General features: G+C 40.3%; 1 protein-coding gene and 2 long non-coding RNA genes across 3 annotated transcripts in view; 1 reads left to right on the top strand and 2 right to left on the bottom strand.

Annotated features, from left to right (window-relative positions):
• Positions 1-4,159: 4,159 nt before the first annotated feature.
• LOC311443673 lies at positions 4,160-5,913 on the bottom strand. Its single transcript, XR_014697392.1, has 2 exons — positions 5,775-5,913; positions 4,160-4,719 (listed from the first exon to the last, which is right to left on the bottom strand). It is a non-coding gene; the product is annotated as an uncharacterized lncRNA (long non-coding RNA).
• LOC311443674 lies at positions 4,658-8,143 on the top strand. The gene is made up of 4 exons (XR_014697393.1): positions 4,658-4,751; positions 5,152-5,417; positions 6,155-6,919; positions 7,044-8,143. It is a non-coding gene; the product is annotated as an uncharacterized lncRNA (long non-coding RNA).
• Positions 8,144-11,152: 3,009 nt separating this feature from the next.
• Positions 11,153-19,901, bottom strand: part of LOC311443791 (transmembrane 9 superfamily member 2-like) — a 30,951-nt gene continuing 22,202 nt past the window's right edge. Inside the window, exons 16-17 of the mRNA XM_084534261.1 lie at positions 19,205-19,376; positions 11,153-11,771 (exon numbers count right to left, since the gene is read on the bottom strand). Of these exons, the coding sequence (XP_084390387.1) occupies positions 11,704-11,771; positions 19,205-19,376 (240 nt within the window). The 3' untranslated portion in view covers positions 11,153-11,703. The remainder of the gene's footprint in view (positions 11,772-19,204; positions 19,377-19,901) is intronic.

The following is a 19,901-nucleotide window of genomic DNA, read 5'->3' on the forward strand; positions in this document are numbered from 1 at the left end:
TAGCACAGACCACATCAGGAGACAACCACTACTTTGCAACACCAGGAGTTTCTCAGCAGCCCTGGGTAGGTTTGGAAGCTGTGAGCCCAACACTGGGGGCACACGCACACACCCCTTCTTTAAGGAAAAAGGAATTCATCTCCCAGTTGATGAAGGAGTTAAATGGGGTGCTTAGCAACAGAGCCAAATGGTTGGGTCTGTCCTAGGCAGAGAAGGCTTTGGAAATGCTGTGATTCTCCCTCACTTATAGATGGAAAGAGAGGGAACTGTTGCTGACTTCCCCACCAGCAAGTGGTTTTGGTTGGAACTTGTCCATTTCCACCACTTTCTTGACAGCAAACCAAAAACCAAACTTTCTGCTGCCAAAGTGCTTTTTAATGTTGAAGCTGTAAATTCTCCTCAAAGCCTGTAACTCAGTCTGCTGCACGTTCCCTCTGTGTGGCTGTCCCCAAGGAGAGCTCCGCAGCCCCGTGCCCTGCAGCCCCCACTCCAGCAGGGTCACCCAGCCAGGCAGTGACACATTACTGGTGTAAGAGGGGAAAACATTCTGTAATGCACCACACCAGACCTCCTCAAAGAACAAAGCCCCTTTTTAGCTAACTTTCCTCCAGTTGAGTGCTTTCTGCCCCATACCCATTGGGGCAGCTGTGGGCAGAGCCCATGCCCCTTCCCCTTGCAGGGCAGCAGAGACAGGCCTCCCAGAGGGAGGGACTTCCCACCTATAAAATCCACCCACTTCAGTAGGAACTTCCCTATGGACCAGTGCAGGCTCTAGATCACAGAATCATAGGATATCCCGAGTTGGAAGGGACCCTTAAGGATCATTGAGTCCAACTCCTGGCACCACACAGGTCTACCCAAAATTTTAGACCATGTGACTAAGTGCACTGTCCAAATGCTTCTTAAATTCCAGGCTCTGGTTTTCCAGAGCTGTTGGATTTGATTACAGTCACCTCCCAAATACACCCACTGCTTTTATTAATTATTTTTTCTGACAAGTATTTCATCCAGGCAGATTTGTGCACATTACTGCACGCCAACTTCAACCCAGGTAGGAAAGTAACAGCATATCACACCACAGAGAATCCAGCAGAGTATTTATACTGCGGACTTCAACGTAAATCACATAAACCTTGTATTTCTCAGTAAACACTCCGCCAAAAAGAAAACGCCTGCTCCCAGCTCTGTCCCTCCCTATCCCAGCAAGCAGCTTTGGATTCCTGTGACTCCTAGACAAGAGGAAGCCTTGCCAGCACAAAGACTGAGTGGAAACACAGCTCAAGCTGGCCATCACCACTCCACATCCCAGGGAGCAGCAAGAGCCAGGCACCAGCGTTCCTGGGGAGCCAGCAGTCCTACACCTGGAAGTGACTCCAGCACCCACCACATGCGATCTCCATTCTGGTCTAGTTCTGCATTGTCAGAAACCAAACGAGACCCAAGTCCTGGGCAGATTTTGGATGCCATGGCTGGCCCCAGCAGCAGTCCCACAAAAAACACATTGCCTGGTTGTCACCTTCGAGGTTGCCAAGCAGTGGTCCAGCCCCAGGAAAGATGCTCTGAATTTTAAACAAGGGTGCTGGGATTCACCTACTATAGGCAGCCTTTCAGATGCTGATATAACACTGCCTTCCACTAGTGCATGACTGTCTTCCTTCAAGCACAGCAAATATGATGTGTTTTTTGAACAAAGCATTACTTGCAGCTCCTGGGCTGGAGTTTAAAAATGCTGATGTCCTTTGGAGGTGTCATTGACTAATCAAGGGTAAACAATGAAGTCCTCCTGATTTGCTAACAATAAAGGTGCAAGCACTTTCAAACAGCAGTTGCACTGTGACAGCAACTTTCTATTACAGTGCAGAAAGGCAGCTGGTGGGCACGAGGCTGAATACCTCGTGTACTTGAGAAAGTGCATTTGCACACATAGCGTGCAGAGAACCCAAGCTCCTGGAAAAGCCTGCTCCAGTCAGATCAGATCAGACTTTAAAAACTGGCTGCTTTTGGGGAGAGGGGAGGGCAGGCAGGAGGCTAATGGCTGCTTTATTGCATTAGACAGTATCTTCATTAAGGCAGAAAGGAGTAACCGAGGGGAATGTGCACGTAGCGTGACTTCTTTGCTAGAACCCCACAAACCGCCAACTGGCAGCTCCTTGGCTTCTGGCCACTCAAATCCAGGGGACCATCTGGCAACTGGTTCAGTTATCCCTCCCCACTTAACAGATGCGCACTAGATGGTGTGGGAACAGCATTTTGCAGAAGCAATTAGTTTAATCCTTAGCTAAACAGTTTAAATTCCAAGCTATTTTGGAAAAAAAAAAAAAAAAAAGCCACCCCAAACAAGCCAGCTTGCTTCTAATGTCATAAAGAATAACCAACTAGCAGCCAGTTCTGCTGGTGACACTGCTGACACGTGCCCATGAGGCTGGTGGCAGCTGCACCAGCTTTCGCTCCTCGTGCCAGACAGCAGAACGCTGCCAGATTTGCTCCAAGGCTGCAACCAGCATCACATCACCTCGTGGCGCCAGCATTCACCGTCCGACTGCCGAAGCCCAGCTAGGTAGAGGCTGGTCTGTGAAGTGTAGACCTGAACTCCAGCTCCCGGTCCAACACTGGGAAAATCATTTAGCCTCTGTGCCTAGCCCGTGCTTCTCACTGTCTCCAGAAATTGGGGTAGATTATGGGATCCTGCTCCAGGGAAGGTGGAATCAATTAGGGTCTGCGAAGCACTTGGAGAGTCTTCAATAGGATGAGTCATAGAAATGCTGAACATTAATGACAATTACACTAACTGATTAATTATTAGTGAATTAGAACAATTTCATTCTCTCAAGAGGAGAGAGATTTGTTTTCTAGCCATTTCTTTTGCTTGTTTCCTTAAAAGAGTGACTTTCCGACCGGAGAAGACTGAATGAGGAGCTTAACCCAAATAAAATAAATTGCCAGTAATTTCTGGTATCCCCTATGCCATTATTGAACAATTTGCATTTGAATCAAGGCTTTTTCCATCACAATCCTGCTTCACCTGATCCTGCTCTATAATCACCATCCCCATTTATGAAATCCCAGCATGTTGCCGCAGAAATTATGTCACAAATTCATCATTATGACTTCCTCAGCAGGAGCAATTGGAGCTGAAGATTGGCTGTAAAAGTTGCCTTTTTACCAGTCTTGCTTTAAAGATATTTTAATATTTTTAAGGTAGAGAAGTGAGATTAGCTACCATGGGGAATTAGGCGAACATGTCATAAATATCCCGGGGATATGAGATTACACCCATGAGTTACAGGAACCATAAAATATGATCAAGAGACTTTATAGAGGATGATCTTTGAAATCAACTCCTAATCTCTAAGAGGTTTACATAAAATAGACTATTAGTTAAAAAAAAAAAAAAAAAAAAAAAAGTAATTCAAAATTCAAAAGAGAACCAGACTGATAATAGCAAAGTTGTATCTATTTCCATTAAAAAAAAAAAAAAAAAAAAAAAGCAGACCTATCAAGACACTCCAAACAGCAAGGCTTGCAGGTTTGTGCACTCCTTTGGTAACATGATAATTAGTCAGATACCATGGCAAGAAGCAACCAGAGAGTGAACTTTTTTTTGTTTGTTTATTTTTAAATAATTCATATTTACGTACTTCAGACTCTTCCCACTAGCTCCTCTCACTGCCACTTTTCAGAGTTTCAGAGACTGGTATGTGTCATATTTCCTAACAACAACTACTTAAGAACTTTGGGGAAAACCTTGAAACAAATAATATTTACATTATAAACAATGTACTTTACCTGTAACTGTACTGTTCCTGCCCAGCCTAGGAACCACATGCAGCCTCAGCCTGCCCCACGTTTGGTGCTGCTCTCCCCATGCACTATGTTGGTACCCCACTGATCACTGCTCCATTGCTGCCAGGCAGCCCCATGCACACAGGTGGGCACCACCATGACCACAGCATCCACCTTACTCCAGCTCTGCAAGAACAATGCTGCGGCCCTAGCCTCTGCATCCTCGCAGAGACAGAGCTATGTGGAGTCCCCCAAATATCCCCTGGCAATTAGCAAAGGAGAAGGGCACAGACTTTTTTTTTTTTTTAATCCTACTTCAAACCATCACGCAGTCCATTTGGGTCCTTGTCCAATAGGCTCAACATCACCCTGATGCTTGGCAACACATCACATCTTGGAATATATTTACCATCTTCCACTGTTCCACCAGTGCTTTGTGGAGCAGGGCATGATACAGAGGAAGTGGCACAACACAGACAGGGTTTGAGGTGACCTGCACAGCAGAGAAGCAAAGCGATGGGGCTGGAAAGAAAGAGCACATGGAGGAATGAAGGGAAAGCAAGAGGAAGTTTTCTCCCAGCCACCCTGGGCACTTGCTGGGCTCTGCTCCACTCAGTCCTTTCCAGGGATTGCTCCAACACTTGTGCACCTTTCCCACGTCGTCCAGGCAGCTGCAGGGCCAGAGCTCACCAGCTCCTTCTGGGTGGCTGGAGAAGAGGCTGCTCCTGTGGCAGAGGAGATCAAAGCCACCACGTGCCAGTTCCTCTCCGCACAGACTGTTAACTCAAGCTGCCATCAATTCTCATTTGTGCTAACACAAACTATGGCAGCTGGAAAATTACCCCGTTGTAAATCACAAGCACTTGTTGTCAGCCATCAGTCTGCTGGTTCTACATGCAGATTTCTCCTCTTCTCCACACCAGCTTTCCAGCTTTTCTAAATTAAGAAGTGAGGAAGCCAGACAAAAGGTATGTCCTGTATTTAGTAACTATATTTATATATATATATATATATAATGATATTATTAAGCAGTCTTGCAGATTAACTAGTTCTTTGATACTTCCTACCATGCACAGTTTGACTGGTAAAGGAGACACCAGCCATTTTAGACTAGTTAAAACAAGCAAGTGGCAAAACACAAAACTTTGCCAAAAACGTGAAAAAACAGGGGGGGTCCTTAGCTTAGGAGATCAGCACAGCACACCACCAGTAATCATCAGCATTCAGGTCCCCCACAGCTATAAGCAGGAGTTCTTTGAGCACTGTTAAGTCTGTTACACCACAATTGTACCCTTCCACTTCTGAGCAGCCACAAACAATAATTAATTAGCAGCAAACGCTCTAATGGCTATTTCATTCCTATTCTAGCAATTAGACTCTTTCAGCCAAGAGATCCGTGCCTGCATGTTCCCCACTTAGCTCCATGCAGCACAGCTCATTAAAGGAAAGAGAAGGAAGAAAACTCCAGAGGCATTCAGAGCCTGAAGAAGGGGGAAATAAAGGGGCCCATCCCTGTGGCTGGGTCCCAAGGAGCAGCTAATGAGATCCCCAGCAGGCAACAAGCAGAAAAAGCTGGTGTCACCCACAACACCTCAGCACCCATGGCAGGAACACGCCTGCCCTGCCACCACGAGGTAAGCCCCCATCTCCTGGTTCAACACTCAAGTTTAAGTTTCACAGTTCAGGCACTTCACCCCAAAGCCATTTGGTCTCAGTCAAGCTCAGGACAACCCTTTCCCTACCCTTAGGCCCTGCAGGGCCAGCGGCCCTTACTGTAGCAGTGCCATTACAGCCTGGGGACACCCCACCACAGCTCAGTCATCCTCCCAGCCCAGCGGCACCCCCACCCTGCAGGGAACCCCAGAAGCCAGCTCCCACCTCCCCATTTCTGACCAGGCAACCCTTATGCCAAACACTGCCAAAAACACCCTCCTCTTTCCTAGGACCCCATTCAGAGAGGAAAAACTCAAAAAGCACACCATTTAACTCACATTACCGCCTGCTGCTCGGGACCACAGGACCAGAAAAAGCTCCCCCAGCACACGCATCCTGCCCCAGCTTCTCTCCCCACTGCAGCTGGGAGCACTCCCTATGGCAGTCAGGGGGCCCTGAGAGCTTTGCTGCTTAACCACCCACAGCTGCACAACGAGCACCAATTCACTGCTTGGTTTTGGTGCTGGAGCTGCTCACACAACCCACGGAGACACATGCTAAACCACCTGATCTGCTTTTCTTCTTCCTCTGCCTCAGTATCCCTAATTTCCATGGGACTCCTTCTGCCTTCAACACATGAAGGATGACGGGCAGTTGTTTTGGTGTAGTTTCAGTAACCTAGTTGCTTCTTTTTTTTTTTTCTTCCCCTTTAACCAAGGCTTCACTGCCAATGCAACCTCTAGAGGAGGAGTTTAGCGAGGACACCTGGCTGTGTGACCACATTTCCCCCAGCCTGGCCAGGAGCTGCCCACTGCTGCCCCATCCACCCCACTCCGGAGGATACCTGACCACATGCAGCCATTTCACTCTGCTTGAACACATTGAACATTATTGGAAAAAATACCCCGTGCTAAGGCAGAGGAGAAGCTCCACATTGGTCCCTGCCAATCTGATTATCTGGATTGTTTCTTCTTCTTCCAGTCTCTGGATCTGGCTCGTTTAACCCCAAACACATGACTGACAGACAATGAGGCACCTGGGCAGAGAAAGGCACCAGCAACATCTGCTGAGTTGAGCCAAATGCAGACCTGGCCTGCACAGTTTGGGGAAAACACCTTCTTTCTGCTGGCCACAGCACCTTCAAGGCAGCAGCTTTTTCCTGCAACCCCCCAAAATGCCCAGCTATTACTCACATCAAGACCTCAAAAAGCCCCTAAAGAAGAGGCAGGGCTGCTGCAACCACGATGGTCTCAGGACAAAAATGAGCAAAGCTCCTCTGGAAGAGGGATTGTCTTTTACGAAGCTAACTAATCCAGCCTGGACACTCAGGTTTCCTCACTGTGTCTCTTTTTGCCTGGAGCTGTATCCTCGGGGATGAGCATTCCTGAGGTGCTGGCGTTGCACCTTCAGCAGCACACCAGGAGCAGAGGCACAGCTGCAGGGATTTCCTATGTTGCCCTTTGCTGAGAGAAGTTATAGCTCAGTTACATGTCCTTTCTCTCCTAATGGTAGCTCAGGAGGGAGACACATACCCTCTAGATTTACAAATATAATCCTCATACTGTAGAATCCACTTTTTTTTTTTTTTTTTTTTTTTTTTTTGCCAGGTCTCCCACGCCTTTTCACATTTTGCGAAGCCTGTCAAGGAGCAGCACAGGGAGGAAAACTGAACCAGAAAATATGGGAGGCACATGTGCACATCTGATTAACCTGACTTTTTATGATAAACAAAGCAGCTCAAGGGCCCTGTTCCCTCTGTCCCTGCAATAAATCTCCTGGTTTTACTGTTTTATGATGTCAAACAACTAGGAGTTTTCCTTTGCTTGCAAATAGAACATAAATTACCTTGGGTAAACTCCATGGAGGCTAATGTTATCTATAAAATCCTGGCACTAATAACTTCATGGAAAGTCTAAGGGCTTCCTATTTTATATGAGTAATGCTAATTAGCACTGTAACCAGGAGGCATCTAGATTGGGAAGATAAAGTACTGCACTGTGAACACGGTAACTGTAGCTACTTTGGATGCCAAAATCGACAGTGACTCTGACCTGAGGTTTTGGGTACAGGCTTGCAGCATCTCAATAGAACATGAAAGGCATCCATCCTCCTTTTATCCCATCAAAGTCAGAGACATCTCACCTGGGTGTAAAGTAAATGTACTAAGAAGGGTACTCCACGTCTCTGGGCAAGTTGCATGGCTGGTTGTTCTCCCACTGGAAAGCTTAGGCTGTTGTTAAATCCTTTCCTACCTGCTCTCTGCCACAGGAAGTTTGTTCTCCACAAGTGAATCATACAGCGTCAAGTCACCATTTTGCTCTTAACAAAGAGGCTAAAACAAACAGGTTGATCTCTTCTCGTAACACTTTCCCCTTCTGGCTTTGTTGCAACCCCCTGGCAAAAGGGACAGGGTGTAATGCTCAGATGTTCATAGCTCCCCCAGAGCAGCACAGATTTTTAGTCCTCAAAGAGGCTTAAATAGGTAACGCATGAATCCCATATGCATATTGGCACCTGACTTACCCTCGCTGTACATCAGCACGGCCTTGTTCTGACGTTTTCATTCTGAACTGGGAGTGAAGATGACGTTGTGTCTGTGCAACACCATTCAAGCAAGTAGAATGAAATGTAAAACATCAGCACGGAAATTCCTTCCTTCTTTGAGGCTCTTTTGTAACTTGTCAAGATTTACTTAAAATATGACAAACATGACGTTCTACAAACTTTGCTGGATTTGGGTGTTTCTTACAAGAAGAGTCTCACAAGGGAGACGCTTTACTTCATTTTCTGAGTCCATTACTGGGAGGGATGCAAAAATGGGTTGTAGATACCTATAATTCTATTTCAGAAAAGGTAAACCTTAGCTTAATTTTTTTATTTTTATTTTTGAATAGAGTGCAGAAAGGCTCAAGTACCGGCAACAGGATAGGGAATGCTTTACTAAGTCCATTGTTCTACATAGAGGAAAGCCTATTCTGTGCCCAATAAAATTAAAACCAAGGAATTTGTCTACTGCTTTCTGGCTAGGTAAGCACACAACCTTTAAATTGATACATGCTCCTAACAACCTGCGTTTAACTTGCAGCCCTGTGGCTTTCTCTAGGGGAGGTGTAAAGCCAAAAGACAGCTTTCAACTTTTCCTCAGTCAAAAAAGATGCCAGAAAATTCTTTCCAAGGGTTATGTCCAGATTCTTTCCAAACTGTACAAATCTCAAATCTGGGACCAGCAAAAATATTCAGATGTGGAGGACTTCAAGAGACGAGAAGGGGAATTGTCTCTTCGGTAAGGGGAGCACAGTAGTGACAGCAAATCTCATTGCTGCCTGCTGGTGGGAAAACGACAATGGACAAACTGTCTTGAAACATGCATCATTGACTGTGGTTTCAGTTGCCACCTCCCCTCTGGATTTTAATAGCCAGGGTTCAGACACTAGTCAAGATACAGCCTGGCCCAGCTCACCGTTGTAGCATACTTAAAAGAAACGAAAAAAAAAAAGAAAAAGAAAAAAAGAAAGACACCTTAAAAATTCACTTTAAATATACATAAGCATACAGCCCATGACAGGCCATAACAGCAGAAAAATTGTCTTTGCCACAAAAAAAAAAAAAAAAAAAAAAAAAAAAAAAAAAAAAGTTTTTTAGTGGCTGCATGAGAATGACTGGCTTTACTTTTACAGCCATGGCTCTAGCCTGCTTGCAAGCTTCAGAAACTTACTTAAGTCAGCTTTACTTTTTAACTCCCTACTATTCACAGTAAAGCAGAGAAAGCATTGTGAATATAATTTTACAACTCATTTTATTTTGTCTCTTGTGAAACACATATTTATTAATCTGGCAAAATTTCCTGCCAGCATTTCACGCCAATTGTAGCTCCAAATTCTCTCATGAATTCGTTTGCCTTTGAACACGTAAAATTGAAAAGGAGCTTCAGCCAGCAATGCTTTTTTTTTTCTTTTTTAATGTATCCAATAAAATAAAAAATATTAAATATATGATTTAATAGAAAGGACCTTTTTAAACAGAGCAACATCAATTTCAATATGAGCATTAAGTCTTTAATAGAGGGAACGGTGTTCTTGGACTTGCAGATAACTGCAAGACGATCTCTCTCATGGCAGCTCTCTGGGCAAAACAGAAGTGGAAGCAGAGATTTTGGTGGTAAAACAGTCGGGAGGCCAAGTTGTGATCAAAAGCATACCTGAACCTCACTTGAAACAATCTTGACAGTTGCCAGTTCCTCCTGGTACACTAACTTTAAAGTGCTTGGATCTTTTTTTAATCAGTTTGTCTAAAGCTGGTATTCCACAGAATAAAATATATTGTATTGTCATAGCTTTATGAGAAGAACTCCTAAAAGTACATGCAATAACATGTATCCTTGTTGTATGTGCTTTGTAAGCTTTCATTTGAAATTGCTCCCTGTCTTGCCTTGGAAAAAGAAAAAAAGTACATGTATATGGCTTATGTGCTCTGTGGGACCTACCAGCAGTCTTCTCAAATTTGTAATAATTTGAAAGCAGCAGAAAAGCATCCGCTTGAAACAGAGCTATTAGTATAACCCTGAGCACAACAGTACGACACAGCCACTCCTCGGTTAATGCTCTAGTTGCTTGAGCAGTGAGGTTTCCACTGTGGCTGCACACTCCACCCAAGCTTCCTCTCACCTGAACTTTATATTCATATCCTGTTCCCCAAGCATCAGGATTTTTAAAGCTTTTTTTTTTTTTTTTTTTTTTTTTTTTAAATGTCACAGGCACTGTTCTGCAGATGTAGCCAGGTACATCCACTTAGCCAGGTGATCTGTCCCACACATAAGTAACCTGGAAGGAACTACAAGAGGTGAAACTTGAAATCCTCATACCAAAGTTACAGCTTTGAAAGGATATTAAACACTAACTACAATTACCTGGTATTTATATGACTATGAAAAGATATGGAGTCATTTTGGGTCTTGTTAAATTGCTGGCTTAGACCTTGAAAAGCAGCTTCCAGCAATGAATGTTTCCATATGCCAGTTAATAAGCTTTGAGTATTTCACCCATTAATCTGAGTGAACATCCCCTTATTCATCTCCAGCAGGGCCAGTAACACAGCCATTTGAATTATGTCTGCAGTGACTTTCTGCTCAGCCTCAAGTGCAATTCAAGATGTTGGAGAGTCTCTTTAAAGCCTTGACATTCCTGAGGGAAGAATGCCTGCAATCTTGTAACTGAAGAAGCTATTAAAATATCCATATCATGTAATCCAGCATTTAAGCACAGCTCTGCAGAGTGGGAAGAAAAGGTTTCACCTTTAAGAATCATCAGTTCTCAAGCCCACTAGATTCACGGCTAAACCTTCTGACAAGTTGCAGAGTTTTCCTAGGATGAAGAACAATGAGATGCATGTTTCAAGCTGCTAAAAGAAGGGAAAGGGAATTTGCTCTAGTATAGAAAGCAAAGATTTGCTAAGCAAAAATGTTGTGGAGAGAAAGAAAGTGCACAGCTGAAGCACAGCAATTTCATAAACCTCTGGCCATCCTAGAGACATAGACTCAAGTAGCATAGCAGTCCTGTTTGCAGAGTCAATTTCCATCCATACAAGAAAAATAGTGCATGGATGTCATAGCCAAGCTACTTATAAGCAATATAAATTGGACGGCTATCAACGGGTTAAGCTAATGTGATCTGCGTTCAAATAGTGAAGGCCTAATTAACAAAAAAGGCAACAAGTCAGGTGGAGTTGTGCAGTTTTATTTGAACAAAAACCAGTGTCGATATTTTTAATAAAGTCTACGTTACACTAAGAGCATGTACAGTTGTAAGAAGATATCTAGTTGTACAGAAGGTATAGGATAATATGTACAATCATAGTTAAGTTAAAAATTCACATTTTACATAGATTTACTTGACAGTCCTGTGCTTTGATGGTATATAATTGGAAACCAAAAAAAAATTACAAAAAAAAATGCAAGAAAATTCAGCTGGAGGACTGGTATAACGCATTCATCTCTCAAATAAACTAGTTCACAGGGTTTTTATTTCTTCTAAATCAAATTTTGGATACAAGTTTTAGAATGATTAGAATTAACATGTTCAATGAACATACTGATGTAAACTTTTTTTTCCAATGGTGCCATTTCCTTCCATTAAAAAAAAATGTATTTTAAGCTCTAGTCTGCTGTTCAGCTTTTACAAATTAGAATTACACAGTGTGTTTCTCAATACATGGTAAAAAAAAAATATCAAACAGCAAGGGAGATATGTTCAAAAGACACTTTGAAGCTTTTCAGTCCACTTTCACAACACTGTAAATCTTACTTACAAACCAGAAGCAGGCAAAAAATCCAATAGTTCCTAAAATGAGAAAGTGAAAATGGTTAGTTTAATCCTCCAGTCTGTGTTGAGAAAAATTTAACAAGCATATCCCAGCAGGACAGAATATAACATTGTAATCCAGCTAACTATCCAAAATAACAACACTTGTTAAATTTAACAACACACGCACTCATCCCCAGGCTAAGTTATTTATTTAGATCAAAGATGACTTTTAGGACCAGACTACTGGATGGACATTTAATGCACTGAAGGTGGTGCTACTATCACCACTACCGGGCACACAAGTGCCATTTAAGAAAATGATTTTTAGATACAAGCAAAGTCAACATTTACCTAAATCATTCAAATTATTTTATTTTATTTTTAAGGGCTACAGTATCTCATGGTCATCTATGACTTATGCTAGAAAACATGAGCTTCAGAAAAGCCACCTGGCCTGGTTTTCTGTTCATTGTGCTCTACTGACACTCAACAGCAATGATCTAACTCTGTATATCCCGTTACTTCCTTTCGCTAAAACAACGCTCTGAGCACTACAGCAGTTGGGAGCAAGAATCAAACAAACTAGCACTAGCAAGCTCAAACCAAAATGAACAATTTTTATGTAAAGTATATTCAAGCTGTGGATTTGCTTGCCACAAGTCACTACGGATAATAAAAACATAGATGTTTCAGTCAACTGAACAAATTAATGAACAAAGAAATCCAAAGGCTATTAATTACAGAGACACCATTTCAAGTGCTAAAAATGCCTTTGAGCCACAGGTGATGGAAGGCTGAGAGAAAGTGTCACTAACATGCTTGCTCTGTTCTCACACCCCTCCTTTGGAGTACTGCTGTTAAGGTTCTTGGCTATAACCTTCCTCGATTTCTTACCAATCCATTTCTTTAGCCATCCAACCCAACAGGAGAAAAAAAAAAAAACAACACTCTGCAGGCACTTTGTACTTTGGTAACTCAAGCCATAGGACTTGACATGTGCCACAGAGTAAGATGACGAAGAGATTATGACAACACTGAATGAGATTGGCTATACCAGTTTTCTGTTTTTAACCTGAAGAACAAGACTATGTTTTTCATCCCACAGTAACTATTATGGGACAACCGCAAAGACATTGTCCAGCACATTTATTTATGAATTCCTTTAAAAACTTCCTATGCAAGGAGACATTGACTCCCATACAATTAAGTCTTAAGCTACTTTGGGAAGTGACGCATTGTTTCTCATGCTTTTACCTATGTGTAAATTGCTATGCAGATACTAATATTTGCCAGTTAAAAAAAAGTCTGTTTCAGCTGAACTCATTTCTCAAAGACACAACTACACACCATCCATGTGACAACACTTAATAGCTACACTACCATCACTTTCAAGGTGATGCATTCAGCTCCACCAATTTTATATTCCTCATTTTCTATTTCTACAGCCCACGTTTAACATCAGCTCCAACCTTTTTCACTATTTCATTGAGACTGGTGTACTAACTAGGAGGTTCATTATTAGGTATTTGTCTCTTCTGCATTCATTACACTTCCTACCTTTCAGATTCCATCTATGCATTTGGTAAGTGAGGAATCTGTCTTTGGATGCTTATTATCTATATGCCAATTCTTGTGTCCTTCATGCTACCACATATATTTGCAGTTAAAGGCTTTTTGACAGCCTACTATTACGTGCCACAGATTACCCTTTCCCTCTGAGTTTGCAGTTATCATCCTCTGAAACAGTAGGAGACAGCAGATTTACTGCTCTTGATAGGAGATCAGACACTAACCACAGAAGGAATTTAATTCCTTTGTAGGCCTGACATCGCGAAGTCTTTGCAGTTTATGGTCAATTCTCATTCCTTCCTACTGTGCCCAATACTCCAATATCAGCATTGTTACTCTAAACCTTACTCTCATGTTTTCTTTTCCTAATAATGGTGGTCAGCATCTGCTTTCTAGTTGTATTTATAATATAGCCCACTTTGAGCCTTCTATGGCTTTGAAAGCAATGTTTCTTCCAAATGTTTAACAGATGACATACCTTAAAATCTATCTGCTGTTCTACAACAGAATTGTAATATCACAAGAAAATGGTAGAACTTTAACACAAGAATGAGATTTACCAGTTTTCTGAACGTGTCATAATTTAATATGGGAACATACTCTAAATGCACAGCATTTTCCTCCAATCCCTGTTGTTCTGAATTTTTATGATACACCAGCTTTCTAAAACACATGGCTTCATTTATAGCAGAATCAGCAGACTTCACACTGTGAACAAGCATTTTATCTATAAACAGATTTTCACAGGTTTCAGTAACACTGATTTTCAACTTCCTTCTTAAAAAGGCCTGTTTAGCTAATCAAAGACCAAGTTCCCCCCACTTCATTTTTTTAAAACTTTATCAGAAATTTTGCCAATGTATTGGAATTAGAGTAAGTCAGTGTTTTGTAACACAAGCAGTAAGTGGTAATGTTTGTCAGACACCAGATTTGAAGCATGAACTTACAAGCTCAAGAGAGAAAGGCTAGACTCATCACCTAAAATAGAGCCTTATGTACTCATTACCTTCTTTGTCAGCGGAGTTTCCTTCTGTTATTACTTCCACAGTGCTTTAGTCCTACATCTATAATTAGGGCTTACCAGAACAGCAATTTCTTCTTCCCCAGAGACACAAATGTATCCTACAAATTTCAGGTGTGGATTGCTCTACAGATCATAAAGGTCAGTGCATGGGTGTGTTGATCTTACACGATCAGTATTAATGGATAGAAACTGACATGAGGAAACGTTATTTATAAGGTTTCCTTGTATAGCTACTTTACCTACAGCATAGCTTCTGTTAGTGCAATGAAAAGCTTATTTATTTATTAAAGAATGTAAGCAGTACAGTGTCTGGTTCCACTGATATTCATTTTTTTTTTTTCGCCCACCTCAGACCTACAGGTGCCGGTGATTCCATGAACTTCTAAAGAGGTCCACAAATTTTGTCAGAAGGTTTCCAATTTTCTATAGAGCAGTACATATCCAAATTAGAAAGGGATATTCAAATGAGTAATGACTGGGGAAAAACAACTCTGACCTAGTTTGGTTTTATTAAAAAAAACAAACAAACAAAAAAAAAACCCCCTCTAGCCAGAGTGTTTCCTACATTTTAGACCGTTTCACAAATCTGCCATTTGTTACAAATTTTAGCACTTTATACAAAAGCTTCAACATACTGGACCTTTAGGACAGTGATGACTTGGGTAGCAGATTCTCAGATTCCTCTTTTGCTTTAACTAAAGTTAATTTTAATACAGATAAGCATACAACCAGTTTCCTACACCTGTCGCTCTACCCAGTAAAGTTGTCATTACTGGTTGCACTACTTACAGTACAACTTAGCCATCCAAAGTAGCATGACTTGAAGTGTATTTTCTTGAAAAGCACTCAGCTCTTCAATCTTGAGCATTTTTGTAAGCACATCCTGTTCCTAAATAAAAATCATCCCTCTCAAATTATCAAGTTATGCTTCTCTCATTAGAATACCAGGACTACCTAGATAAGCTGTAATCACCCAAGCATCTTGCTTACATATGTTTCTTTCAAACACATTCAAACTGAAATCAAAGTCTTGAGGCACTATCAACAAAGAGCATACCTCTTCAGCTTGCTGCTTCACTGACACACATCAATGAACGCAACAAAACTGAAAACAGATACATAAAGACATAAAGTCTTTTTTCCCTTAAAGCTGTTACATTCTAGCAGTAAGTACTTTCAAAAACAAAACAAAACAAAAAAACATCAAGAGTTCAAAGAAGTAACCTCTAAAGTTATTCTATGATTGGTCTAAACTCCTTTCCATTGTAAGGTTTTCACAGCTTTAATATGCAAATCTATTAAATCTCACAGCACAAAGATACCAAGCCTGACACCAATTCCTCCACTGAGCCTGTAAAGTCTGTTTGTTTTAATTTAACATGATCAATTAATTTTGTGGGTAATGTCTACCTTAAACCAATCACAAGTACTCAGAAGCTTCAATTATATGAAAAGGCATTTGAACATACATTTAAGAACTCACTTTCGCAGAATAAGCCTTTATTTTTCCCTAAGTTGGTGACCTTCATATCTTAAGATTCTGCCTCTCTAAATAACCCCTACTAGTCTAGGAGGCTGATACCATCCTAGTGCACTGCAGCCCACTGCACATGACTGCTCTTCCTAGGGAGGCACAGCTAAAAGTTCATTTTTGTGGGAGACAGTTAAATTCAAGTACCTAATTGTAAAGATGCCTTGAGTAGTTTCTCCATCCAGGAAGCAAAATACGTCCAATGCACCTGTTTATACTTACTAGGGACAAACTGACATCTCAGGTTGTTTTTTTTTTTTTTTTTTGAGTTTTTGGCCTCCAGTTCCTATAGTGTTGAATACTCTGGCCTGTAATATCACTCAGCAACAGTTTTCTTATATGAGAAAGAAGATCAAAAGCTAGCAACTAACTGGTTAAAGGAAGGTTATTAGTAAACTAGTTTAGATTCAATGTTAAAAACAAGGATTATTCCACAGAATAATGCCAAAATACATTAAGCAGACTTTTCTGCTCTATTCATCTCTCCTAGCTTTATTGTTTAATGGAGAAAAAAGAATTCAAAGCACGAACAATTTGTAAGAAAGCAAATAGAAAAGCACTCTGCACTTGGCTGATACTTCTTATGTACCTTAAAAGCTCTCTGTATCATACTGGTTTCAATCATTGCACAGTGGTGGGTGCTTCAGAATCTCAGATTCTAAACACAATCTACCCAGAAGATCAAAACTCAATTTTGAAAATGGCATTAACCCACAAGTGAAAATGATGTTCAAAAATAGAGGTCACTAAAGCAACATGCTTTGACTACGATCAGCATTTTTGTCTCCTAGCATAAAATGCATGTAATCATGTAGCTATCCACATTTAACCATACTTATTCCTTCTTGAAATGTTAGCTGCACGTTGAAATAAAACTGTCTTGTTTGGGTGTGCATGCTTAGTCTTCACCAGATTATATTATTGTCATTGTTGCCATACAAGTATTCAGTTCCTATATAGTTACTCACTACAATCTTTTCTGTAACATTCACGGTAACATAACACACTGCTATGTAGGAGGTATTAACACTGCCCTTCATATTTCTGTCACAGCTGCTGAGACCTAGTATGCAACACAGAAAACCAGAAAGCCTACTGCTAACTTAAGTGGAACAGGCCGACGTCCCATTTTGGGAACATACGTACAGGAAGAATGCTGTTACTACAAACAGTGTGCCAAGTTATGTTAGTAAAACATTTAACTTCCATAAACTTGTGAAGGACCCTTACTTTCCAAAGCAAGTGTTATTAAGGAATATTCTACAAAATAAAGCTGAAAACATTTAACTTTGAATCATTTATCAGCAGTAGCTTAAATTTCAGCCCAAACATCAACTATCAAACTAAATACTGGACAACAAATTATTACTGCATTTTAAATTAGCAAAGATTTATTACACACTCTACACACCTTTCACCTTTCTAGTGACTAGCTATTCTACAACAACTTTTTTTTTAAGTGACCACATAAAAGCTTTCCTCATGAACTACAAATATAGCACAGCCACCAACATATTTAAAAATAAGTAAATAAATATAAGTGACAGCATCACAGCAGTAACAGCAGCACAGTTTATTATTTATTATTGTACTTTTGGGGCCTCACTGGTCTCCACATCAAGAACTCCAGGATCAGCACATCTGAAGCTTTTAATGCCATTTCAGCAGCTGCCATGACAGTTTCAATTATCGTTTTATATATGAAAGGGATATTTTTAATTCTACCAATTTGCATCTTGTAAGTGAAATTGAAATTGGCAGAACAGCAGCTAACCTATGCTAAAACCCAGACACATTAACATATTGCCTTAGTTTAAAAGTAATTAAAACATTTCAGACTACAGGGTGGGTTTTTTTAATTTCTTTTTAATAAATATATTATATATATATTATAGAGGACATCTGGAGCTTGTCTGTTTTGCCAGGATTTAAGCAGGGTTTTAACTGGCAATATGCCAACTTCTGTGTTTGCCTCCTAATAATAAAGAATTAGAAGAATTAAGTCCTCCTTGTTTTCCTTTTTTTTTTTTTGTTTTTAAAGCTTCTTTTGACTTTCCTTAGAAGATAGTTCTAAATAACAAGCAACAATAAAGATCTAGGAATAGGTAACAGTTATTATTATTAAATTTAATTTCTAGAGAGTATTTGTTTTCTTCAGCATTTTAATATGAATAGTGCTATCTTTTTTGTACATACTCAACTAGTGTTAGAGACAGAAAGATGAAGGAGGTCCTTCTCACTGCTGAACTTACAAAGTATGATGCTAAGGCTTCTTTCATTACTTATTTTAGCCATTCTTTTCTAAATTGCATCAAGGGAGTTAAGTGACACATTCCATGAAGAAAACAGAAAGTATTTATGGCAGGCTTTGATAATCAGGTAGATGTTAAGAAGTAACAATGTGAGCCATTGTACCATCCACAACGAGATCCGTTTCTTTTGGAACAAATTTCAGGAATGAACATAAGGCTGGTTTTATAAACAACTCATTATCATTATACATGAACTAGCATTTCTTCTAGTTTTATCACTGCAGTACTTTCCCATGTCAAGTAGAGTAATACATAACTTGATGTGTTAAAACTACATACAGAACAGCAGCAGTGAAGAACACCAATACAGAACACTCCTGGCTATTAGAAGCTTCAAAGAGCTTCTAATTTCACATGGTAAAACTGGCATGGCTTTCCCATCAAATCAACCACAAAACTATATTTTGAGCCACATGACTATGAATATTGGAATAATTATGTAAAAGGCACTTAGTCTGCATGAGTACCATCAGGAACAGAAACTAGATTACTAAAATGGAAAGCTGTATTTCAAAGAGGTTCCTCCAGTTAAGGTGTTTTCATGCCATTAAGAAGGGGTGCCACAATTCAACAGGTACACGATTCACCTACTGCTAACAGTACTAGAGCTCACTATTGTTGTCCAGTACCATTCTGCTTCATCTACTAATAGTGAAAGATGAAAATACCTTTTATCCTCCATATACTGAGTACAATCTTTAACTACAGAAATAGAACCAATTATGAAATCCAAAATTAAGTTAAATACCCCTGATATCAAAGTGAACAAGAAAGGCTCTTTGAAAATACAATGGTTTGAACTCGCTGCTAATATAATATGCAATAAAAAGAAAATTGCACTATAAAAGTAATTTCAAGTTAAACAAAAAGCCTCTGAGAATATCTCGTTGTGGTTTCACAAACCATAAAAGTAATACTGACCAAGGAGTCATAAATTGTATTTAATGTTTCAGACTGGAACAAGAAATGTTAGGTGAAATTTAGACAAATAATGAAACCCCTGCATTCATTTTACATTGAATGCCATACTCACCCGTGAAAAGGAAGAAAATCAAGACCATGATCATTGTGTAACCAAAGTATAAAATAGTGCTAGCAGTTCCTGTTATTTGGAGTTTAGAGAAGAAGTAATGAACTGCATAGATAAAGAGATAAACAGCTGTAAAGCTGCTTGTCAAAAACGATCGCCACCACCAGTGATAATCCTGAAAGAAACAAACCAATAAGTTGGATAAATCACATAGAAAACAAAAAATAATCTGTTTTTTAAAAGATAGCATTGTTTCATGAAACAAGTTTTGAAGAATCAAAGGTATCTCCAAAAAAAACCAACATAGTACATAACTAGTTTTTTTTTCCTCAAAGTCTGCTGTACTGTTTCCACCATTAACATTAAATTATTCTAGGATCAAGGCTGTTTATTTGTGCTTATCTACTGCAGGTGGGTGCAGAAAATAAAGGTCCAGTCTACACTGTCTTACGTAAATGTAGGTTTTCCTGCCATATCTGTACCAATATTACTTATCAGCTACATGTATGCAAAGGGACTTTTTGCTCCAATGGATTAATCTTAAAGTTGTTAGTGCTCATTCTCAGATTGGCAACTTTACAAATAGTAACATATCACCATAAAAAAAAAAAAAAGTAGCACAGGTGCTCTAGTATGCAGTTTAATTGCAAGCACAATAGACACTAACTGTGAGGAACAGATATTAAAGACTGAAGTTCTC

This window comes from Aythya ferina, assembly GCF_964211825.1.
Source record: "Aythya ferina genome assembly, chromosome: 13".
In the NCBI taxonomy this organism is placed as follows: Eukaryota; Metazoa; Chordata; class Aves; order Anseriformes; family Anatidae; genus Aythya; species Aythya ferina.